We start from the raw sequence: 10,000 nt of genomic DNA, 5'->3' as shown, positions 1-10,000 counted from the left end.
GTAATTTCGTGCTCTCAGTCTTCAGGGTTTTTGGTCAGCGCTTGGTCACCAGGAGAGACCGGGGAATTTTAATTTCATTAACACAGGATTTCTGTTGTAAAAAACCGTTATGATGCAGCCAATCAAAAAAAAAAAAAAAAAAAAAAAATCCCGAATTCTCCAGAGTCTTTCTTGCTACCAACCGCTGGCCAAAGAGCCTAAGGTCTCTGGGTACGAGAATAGGCACGTTGTTGTTGTAGAGTCCTTGCTCTTAGAGGGATAGTTTGTCTGAGAAACATGTAAACAGACATACAAGAAGGCTGATCAAATCAGGCGAATCGGCCCGTCTAAATTATTAGCTGACCCGTTCAGTTACAGATGAGTAACATGTTGAAGATAGACAATCTGCCAAACGAACAGGAAGAAATGGTTCAACATGCGTGTGTTATCTCCCGTACTAAGTTATTACATGTAATATGTATAATAAGAATGAATCCTTTACAATCGTAATAGAGTTTTTTTTTCCAGCTTTTAGCACAGAATGATTCAGGAAACCACTAGGGAGTGTGTATGAGTTTGCAATAAAGTAACTATATATTTTTTAAATAGCTTAGTGTGTTGTTCAACATTTCGATCTTCATCATCTCGTGTATAGCCTCACTGAAAGCAGAAGCTGTTTGAATGCTGTACATATATGTTTTCGCAAATAAGCCCTTTAAATCTTGTCTCGTCTGTTTGTCGGATCGTTTTTTGCCCTTTTGATGGCATATTTGTGTAAGCTAATAGAGTTTGATCTGTTTAAATGCTCTAGCTGAAAATTTAGTTTACAGAAAGCTTTAGAGAATGCAATCTTATTCCCCGAATTTGCGAAGGGCTGCTGGCTTTTCAAAAAATGCTAACTGATCTTGTTTTCGCTTTTTTAACGATACATCTGTCCCTTCGAATTAGCTTTCTCGTGTAACAAAATTTTGAGCTGTCATTTTGCCGAAGAAAATCTGTGGTTTTCACGAACTATATTTGAAATTCTCAGGCGATATTTTACCCTGTTGAAATAAATAGAAATAAAGTTTATTGGTTGATAACTCCTGATGCTGACAGATTACCGGAAAAGAGATCACCTAGCCCGAAAATGGGTTAGATCAAGGAAGAAACAAATTTCACTAGGTCACAGAAAAGGCATTGATCGTGAGATTTGTTGGGAACAGCTTTGTTAGTGTTTACACGAGACCAGCACGATCTCAATCCCCCCCCCCCCCCCCTACCCACTAAATCGTTACGATCTCAGATCAGACCAACATAAGATGTTTGTCATGCACCGTTTATTCCTTATATCACTAAAGACGAAATCAGCGACAGCGAACGAAAAAATCAAAAACAACAACAACAACAAAACACAGAACCAATAAATAAGAGAAATAACGAATAACTGGCTTCTTAGACGAAGAAACATGCTACCCATGAGGAAAAAGAAGGTTACGACAGACAAAACAAGAGAAGAGGAATGTTTTCCGAGTGATTTTATGTAAGCAGAAGTTACTTGTATGGAGAAGGATCCGAAGCCGTAGCAGTCTGAGTCATTTGTATCCGTTAAGCTCCCGAATGACTTAGACATGTCTGACATATAACTTTTGACCCTAATACTGTTTGCAATTCTGTGGTTTACGAAGGAAGTATTCATAGTTGGTGATTCATTCTAATCCTGGCAACTTGCTTGAAATGGAAACTGACAAAGTACTTAGGGTATAACATCAACTGAACGGCTCTGTCATCTATCCATTGTTTTTGTTGCAGCTTTTGTAAGCAGAATTCTGTTGCCTGTATTTCTGTTTAATTTTGAGCCGTGATTTATGTAACTTGTTAATAACTATGAAAGCAAAATAATAACCACTTTAACGTTTAACAACACGTTGCTTTATTTCGTTGATTGCGTCAACCCTATCTGTGTAACGTTTCCAATCTACTCATTGGTTCTTTGAGAATGGCTCTCAAAGTTATTGGCATTTTTTTACCTCAACAAGAAAAAAAAGAATCAATCATGTACAGGCTTCACATCTAAATTTTAGGTTCATAGCAGTAAACAAGTAATAAGTTAAATATTTATGTTATACATTTATCACAAATTCGATTTTGTTATTTTTTTCCTAACTGGCAATGGCTGTTGTAACGGCCGAAAGATATTGTACTTTTCTTCAAAATGATTTAATTGCCACCACATCTAGCAACAAGTACTAGCATCAGTGATATGCGAGCCTGATGAGATACATTTCAGCTGGTAAACTGCTCAAATAAATGATACTTTCCTAGTTCATCAAAGGTATAAAACTGCTAACGCTGAGAGACAACACTGCGTCTTTGGTACATAGTTATGCCATGATATTATCTCCAGTTGAAAGTGTAAACGCTTTGTTAGCCTCATGCTCAAGGTACTGCAAACAAAAACTATTCAGTAAGTTGCCTTAGCTTGTCTTATAGTAGTTTCCGCTTGAAAACTGGCCTTAAAAGTGCAAATACGCCTTTAGCGCAAGCAAATTATTTTCAATCAAAATTCCAGTATTAGATTTTCTTGGCTCTCGGCTCTCTTCGAAGTGGAAGCATTATAGTTAAAGTAACTGATTAACACAACGTTGTTATACTTTTGAACCCAACTAAATTCGAATTTAAGATAAGTGCAATTTGTGACTACCTTCTAACTATAAAAACCGAGAATATTTTTTAGGTATTTCAGACTCGAATAATTTTCCGAAAACAAAAAAATTAAATTGGAAAATGTTACTGTACTGATCAGTCCCAGGATAAGAAAAAAAACCTGTACTTATGGTCTTGATTAGTTGAATAAAAAAGAAAAACATCCTAATAAAAAAAAAAACTACACTGTAGGGTTTGCTGAAAATAGAATAGTCTCAGTTCGTCTCTAGTCACTACCACAGAAGCGAAAAACACAGCCAGGTGTACCAGTGAGGTAATACACGTAGAAAGAACCGCAGTTCCTCACTTGGATGGTAGTTGACCACTGGCAGCATCTCCTATAATGGCGGAAACACACCGTTCTGCTAACTTGACCATCAGAAACATTAGGGTGCCTTCCTGTTAACCATCCTGTTACGAAAGTGCCACACCTCAAAGTGGGTGGGCATGATGAAGCCATTCGTTTTCCTGCAGCTCCCTCAAACCGATACCATCCATGAGTCATTCCGCGGTCACACAAACCGTGGTAAGTGGTGTAAGTTATCTTTCTGTCAGCGCTGTTCAGTCTGGTATAGTTCTGGCATTCTGAAGAGAAACAGTAACAAAAGTAACAGTGATAATCATCACAAATCATGGTAAAACAAGTTTCAATTCGCTGTCTTTTCCCAGATCCTAATTACCCGTGGATAATGTTTCTAAGCATTAAAATTATCATAATTATTATAATAACAATTTTAAATAATTTCAGCAACACCACTCATGCTAGTAATGCATACGCTGCTACGGAATACAGGGACGTAGCTACCTTACACGCACATGCGCACGCACGTAGACTTGAAATCCTACAAACTGAATTAAAGGCCCATGTAGTCAATGCTGTAGTCAATTATTTACATGTAAATACGCAAACTCATTTGAACATTTCTTTTACCATGGTACTTGTGTTCTGTAAGTAATGTTATCACTATTTTGATAAAGTTTCATATTGTTGGTTTTTTCACACGGCCCCACAAGCTCTGAGCTTTAAACCCTATCGTGTTTAAATAAAGGATATGTAAATGATTTATTGTTTAGTTTTGCGATCTGATTGGAATGTTCCCGCTGGGATGAAGGTCCTGGCGTTTTCAAACTAAATCAGAACAGGCAAATTTGGTGTTCAGTTGGCGTGATGAGCTGCCATAGAAGTGTAAGGAATTGTGGAGAAATAAAAAGAGCGGGTGAATGAGGGGAAAGTAACCTTACAATTTAACCTATAACCAAGACCTAATCAAACCTATCAACTTCTCACGTTCCAGTATATCTGTAGGTTTGTTTGTAAATTGGTCGATTCTTAAGGGACCATTAAAGTATCTCGTTGCTAAGCTACACGGTTGCTACCCAAGTGCAATTTCACTTCCGGTCAGCCAAAATTTTTCCGCGCGCTTTTTTCGGCGCCGGCCCGACGCCGATTCAAGTCGCCGATATCTCTTTTTTTTTTACTTTGTTGCAACAAACACAAGAAAAACTTTTCGTTTACATTTTTATTGATTAATTTTCTGCTTTACGGTTACAACATGTGACTCGTGCCTTTAGTTTTGAAACTTGAGTGTTTTGCTAGAAAATGTCATCCACCTACGGACGTAAACAGAAAGCCGCAACGATGGCTGCATGTCGATTGGGAAATCTCGAAAAGGTGACAGTACAAGATTTCCAGTGTCAGTTTGGGAATCGAAATCTCAAAGATGTGGAGACACAAACTGAAATAGTATTGCGCTATCATCACCTGCAAACTTCAAAGAAAACTCTGTGTTGACCGCTCCGAAACTCCCTGACGTCTTTTGCGATAAAACTGTACGACCCTGTGAGAGAAACTCCACTGTTTAGATCTAACACAAATAAACGAAACTATCGAGGCCACTAAATTGCAACCACTCTCGCAAGACAGCATTGAGCATCAGACGGTGAACAAGGAGGCTTGAAAATTATCCTTGAAAGCAGCTCTAGCTCAAGAATTTCACTCTTACATCAAAAATGCTAACCACTCGATAGAAAGCCTGGCTGATGATGGTGAGCTCGAAACTTGTGATTGACAACTTCTCCTTACAACATCAACCTCGCTTGAGAACCAAGTTAACAGTAATTTAAGTAATCTACAACACTGTGACTGTGAAAAAAATTGAATTCGAATTTTGTTCGGTAAAACACACACAAAAAAAAAAACACAGTTGAAGAGTTCGAGTTCGAGTGTAGTCGATGTGGGAAAAAATTCAACTTGAAGAGTAGCATTCCTGTCGTTAAAGCCACAACTCGTCCAAGATCTACAATACGTAATCTCCTTGCTCTTTTATTCCTTGTCAGTGAGCAATATTTCAAAGATTACCACAAAATTCTCGGAACTCTCGGTCTGGATCACGTCCGTTCCACTCAGTGGATCCATATTATTGAATGGATGGCACCGTTAAGTTCGTAAAAAGGATCGCCGACTGGAGCGTGCAAGAAGCAAGAACTGAAGCAGTTCGACGTGGAGATAAGTCATCATTGCACATCCAGTTCGACCTCTTTTATTTGACTTGCGGCCACTATTCGAATAATAGCTTAGCTACCGTACACGACGCGAAGACTGGCAAAATTATTGCGTTCTCGCACCGAACAAAGCGCGGCCAAATAGCTAACTGGAAAGGGACAAGCGGTGGAGCAGCCTGGCAAACAATGCTTAGGCACCAGGCCGCTGAAAATTCGCTCACCACTTCCGGTGCCGCGAAAAAAGAACTTTTCTCCTCGAGAGATAATTGTAGTTGCTGGATCCTAAAACAAATCGAAAGAACATCATATTTTCTCGGAATTCAAGCATTGGTTTTGCGACAAAATGAAAAACAAAAAGAATATGCGCAAAAGAGTGGTCAAAGAAGCACAATTTCTATTCTCATTTTTTTAATTTTCATCATAAACAAAAACGCATGCTTAAATTTCTTTAAGACGGCTTTTAAATTGTTATTGTACAAAAAATGCGGAAGGAAGGTTTAAGCCATTTAGTTAAAATGCATTTTGCTCTTTCTGGTCACGTGACATTGGGCGTGGTCCGATGACGTCATGAACTGGACTATATTTGTCCCCTTTGGGTATTGCACAAATTTGGCTCAATTGAAACATACATGTGCAGAGTTATAGCAAATTGGTTTTTCCCTAGCAACGGCATCAAAAGATACTTTAATGGGCCCTTAAGCCTGGTTTCCCCTAGCGACGCAAACAGAAGCCCATGCAAGCTCAAGCTCAAGCACAAGCATAAGAGCTCTATGTCAAGTGAAAACGAACGCGACACAAAGACTAGCAGAAGCACAAGCACAAGAAACTGAAAAACATGATCCTTGTGTATGTGCTTGCGCTTGTGTTTATATTTGCGTCGAGGCCGTTTTCATGGTGAAATAAGCATTCTTATGCTTGTGCTTGTGCTTGCGTTCTTCGCTGGTGAAAACCAGGCTTTAGATAAAGGAACCTACGCTACTTTATCTTTACATTGAATTTGGCATAGGACATCCACTTTCAACAGGTAATATCATCGTAAGTTAAGCTAAAAGAGGACATCAAAGACATTGAACTTTCCGAGAGCAATCCACGCATTTACATGCATTTTTGCACTGCGCACGATAATGTTGACAGTAGATATAATAAGATCAAATTTGCTATGATTTCCTCTCATTTTATTAAAACAAGGAGATCTCTGTTGATCCGCTGTTTGAAAAATTCAAACGCTTGGCGAAGTAATATAGCCCAAACGTTAATAAATAAGTGGATACGATGTCTTTCAAATTACTTGCAACAACATGATAACAAAAAAATAATAATAAAGAAAGAAAGCGTGGAAAAAAAAGTTTAACCGGGAATCATGAGTTAATTATATTTGCCCTTTCAATCGGCAAAGCTATCCATGGAATTGAAGTACATTGAACATTCATAACACTCTTAATATTAAAACAAACATCCACCAATGTTGTGACGTTTTCCTAAACTTATAGGACATTTAGATGTTTACGTGAAAGGATTTTCCACATCAACAAGATTTTGAGAACCATGTGTTCTAAAATTTGGATTTTTACCTCTTGTTAAAAGATAGTGTATCGTTATTACTTTCTAATTTTATTATTTTTGATCATGCCTCCTATGATGTGTTTAATGAACCGTTTTCAGCGGTTTTGGAGATCAGGGTAAAAAATCTAACATGATGGTCTTAATTGATAAGTCAACGACCTAATTCCCACATCGTTTGACATCACCATCTCATTCTGCGGACGCCAAAGGAAACAGTTGAGGGTGTACACATTCACGTTTTATTACAGCAGCTTTGTTGACATTATTAATTCTCCCAGGCTCATAAGTGCAATAAAAGTTCAGGCTCAATAGAGTTAAGTAATGTACAGGTATGACGCAATCACGTTACTAGTTACAATATTGATGATAATGAACCTAGTAACGGTACATGAGCGCTCTCTCTTCTCATCTGAAGGACTTCAAAAATATTGTTATAAACACGGAACGTAAACTAAGCAGAAAAGAAATTAAACTTGTAGTGAGAAAGTTGTACGAGTAAGTGGTACACTCTAATTTCATTACTTTGTCACTTAGAAAAAAAAAAAAAACCTAAAACGTCTGGGGTATTATCTTTAAATTTCATGTCCTTTTCGCTGAGTAGCATCCGTGAGTGTCAATCATGAATACTTTTGTTGAAAATTTAAGAATGTGTCCAAAATACAGTTAGCAAAAATTATGCAAGTACTCGAATTTTGTTACAAGAAGGCTCTCTTCCTTTTTTGTAGAAAATAATGTAAATGGTACACAGCAAAGTGTTTGTACCCACTGCACATTTTGATTATTTGACACCATCTGTTTGGTTGGCTAAATTTCAGCCAAATACGATGTCAGAAATCCAAAAGGATGGTCTTGCGGAAGAATCTGACGTCCCTCCAGATCCAGTGTCAGACCCGTCAATTAATTAGGCTCTTTAAGGTTCTTGGTTCTTGTTATTCCAATGATTACAACAAATCAACGCAATTGCCTTGTTTTAGAAGGATACGCGTTGGCATTTTTTCTCTGCTTTTAAAATTAGAAGTCGATAATCCAAAAGTGACGGGAATTTGAAGTTTGAGAAAGTCCAAGAAGCAAATTCAGAACACATAGGAGATTGTGCTGAACTTTACTAAATTCTTAAAACGCTAACCTAGAACTGAAAGGAATCGATATTTAACCTGCGAAATAAAAATGGTTGATGCATGGCCTGATCCGATTGTAGTCTCACCAACTGTTATAGTAGAGATAAACTGTATAAAAAAGACGAAGAAATATACTGCATGGAGTATATGCAACCAATCCCTTGAGATTCAAATGAAAATGGTGTGGGGGCAATCAGAGCCCGGGAAGAGAAGTATTCTTTGGCAGTTAAGTTAGGGTTTAGTACGATAATATAACTTGGATTTGAAGATTAACTTTCCTGGGCTTTATTTGTTGTGGTCTTTATTCACACCTCCCAGTCACTTGCGATAGTGAGAACAATCCCTCTTTATAAAATACATGTAAACTGGTAAATAATATTCCATGGGTCTTTTTTTTTAAACCATACATAACAATTGTCAAGACTTACATGTGACAAAAGCTGAGATTATGTCAGTCATGGACTGACTTTCATTGAGCAAAACAAAAATACACTCCAAATAAGGACCTGTTATAGCTTGCTTGATAGAATCTTAATGTTTCCAATTAAAGCATCAGTGAGTGAATTTCAAACACTGGCTCTCAGGCTCCCTCATAGCATTTGGCAGCACTAGTGTGAACTAGACCTTTCACAATAATATTGTAATATTGTGGCTTTGCTTTAGAGACAAGTTTATCAAGAATGATGCGAAATGTGGCACTCACTACATCTATGAAGGGCGTACTGTATGATCACAAAAAACAACTGACTCCAAATTAAGGAGGAAACGGCCAGGGAAGCTAAACATGCATAATTATGTATTTGTTATAGTTCAAATGTGACAAGCGGAAGGATGAATTCAAAAGTTGTTGTTGTGGCCTTCACTTCAATTCTGTTCTTTTTTTTTTTTTTTTTTTAATGTGGTCATTTTTACGAAGCCTTTGGCAGTCAGTGAAAGCTATTTTACTGATATGATGCCAATTTACTGGTTTAAAAAGTAAACCAAAACAAGTGCAAATTAACAGGTTTTCTCCTGCAGTAAACGTGAGTGTTATGCACTGACAGTCACTTATTTGACTAGCCGTACAAAATAAGGACAAATTAGCATATATACTCCTGGGGCAAATGTGAATAGACTGAACGGAAATTTGCAGTTTTGCATTGTAGTAAATGTGTTTTATTGATAATGCAAACATGGGATTTGTGCAGCGCTAGCCAGCATTTACTACGCTGTAAAATATTCAACTTTGGCATGGTGGGCAAATCTGATACAAATTTGTATGGCATTCGTAGATTACCTATGTGGCGAAACTGAGGCAAGTTAGGAAATTTACTCCTCGAACAAATGAGGATAAAATAAAGGGAAATTTTCAGTTTTGCATCCTGGTCAATGTGTTCAATTGATAATACAAACATGAGATTTTTGCAGCACTTGCCAACATTTACTATGCTGTAAAATATTCAACTTTGGTATGAAGAGCAAATCTGATACAAATTTGAACATCATTTGTAGATTAACTTCTACGTTGTGAAACTGAGGCAAATTCCAAGCAAATATCAGATTTAAGCCACATTTGCAGACAAAATGAGCAGAGGCAAATTTGTTTACTTGCGTGACATTTGTATCAGAGGCCAATTTGTATCAAATTTAGAGCCCTCAACTTGCTACAGATTTGTTCTAGTTGCAAAGTTGAGTAAATCCGTTTTTTCGAGTTTTTTAGTGTTAATCTGAGCACTGGATTCGATAATTCAATTTACTAAAAATGAAGTAATAGGGGTTAAGTAAATTTCACAGGTAAATCAATAAAAAGCGCTTTTTACTTACTTTATTCCAAACTAGTGAAAATATAATAGTCGAAGAACATATTCAAAATATAACTGTGGAGCGATTTTTTTGAAGAAAGCTTTTTTATAATTTATATTTTTTACCAAATTGTTTTCTCCTTTCGCCCCACCCCCATTCCCTAAGTAAAAAGGAATAACAGGAAAAAAAAGAAAAAGGAAAAAGAATCGACCTATAACTGTACAATCGCTGTCAAGTAAGCTGAAAATGTGACGGTCCGTGGTTGTCGAACCAGGATTTCGGGCTTTGTAGCTTAAAGTCCTGTCACTATAAACCATGTTTTATGTTTTATGTTCTGACGTTAATTTTCGTCATAAACTTATCCACTTGCA

General features: G+C 37.2%; 1 protein-coding gene and 2 long non-coding RNA genes across 3 annotated transcripts in view; 1 reads left to right on the top strand and 2 right to left on the bottom strand.

Moving 5' to 3' along the window:
• Positions 1–2,250, bottom strand: part of LOC146450223 (uncharacterized) — a 110,039-nt gene extending 107,789 nt beyond the window's left edge. Inside the window, exon 1 of the long non-coding RNA XR_014860361.1 lies at positions 1,995–2,250. This is a non-coding gene — a long non-coding RNA (uncharacterized LOC146450223). The remainder of the gene's footprint in view (positions 1–1,994) is intronic.
• Positions 1–2,825, top strand: part of LOC146450222 (uncharacterized) — a 110,462-nt gene extending 107,637 nt beyond the window's left edge. Inside the window, exon 2 of the long non-coding RNA XR_014860358.1 lies at positions 2,684–2,825. This is a non-coding gene — a long non-coding RNA (uncharacterized LOC146450222). The remainder of the gene's footprint in view (positions 1–2,683) is intronic.
• A 14-nt stretch (positions 2,826–2,839) lies between these two features.
• LOC146450219 (uncharacterized) overlaps positions 2,840–10,000 on the bottom strand; it is a 69,644-nt gene continuing 62,483 nt past the window's right edge. Inside the window, exon 19 of the mRNA XM_085100599.1 lies at positions 2,840–3,249. Within this exon, the coding sequence (XP_084956725.1) occupies positions 2,891–3,249 (359 nt within the window). The 3' untranslated portion in view covers positions 2,840–2,890. The remainder of the gene's footprint in view (positions 3,250–10,000) is intronic.

Source organism: Pavona decussata, unplaced genomic scaffold, assembly GCF_977016875.1.
Source record: "Pavona decussata unplaced genomic scaffold, jaPavDecu1.1 SCAFFOLD_476, whole genome shotgun sequence".
Taxonomy (NCBI): domain Eukaryota; kingdom Metazoa; phylum Cnidaria; class Anthozoa; order Scleractinia; family Agariciidae; genus Pavona; species Pavona decussata.
The sequence above is the reverse complement of the archived record's forward strand: the minus strand, read 5'-3'. Positions and strand labels throughout refer to the sequence as shown.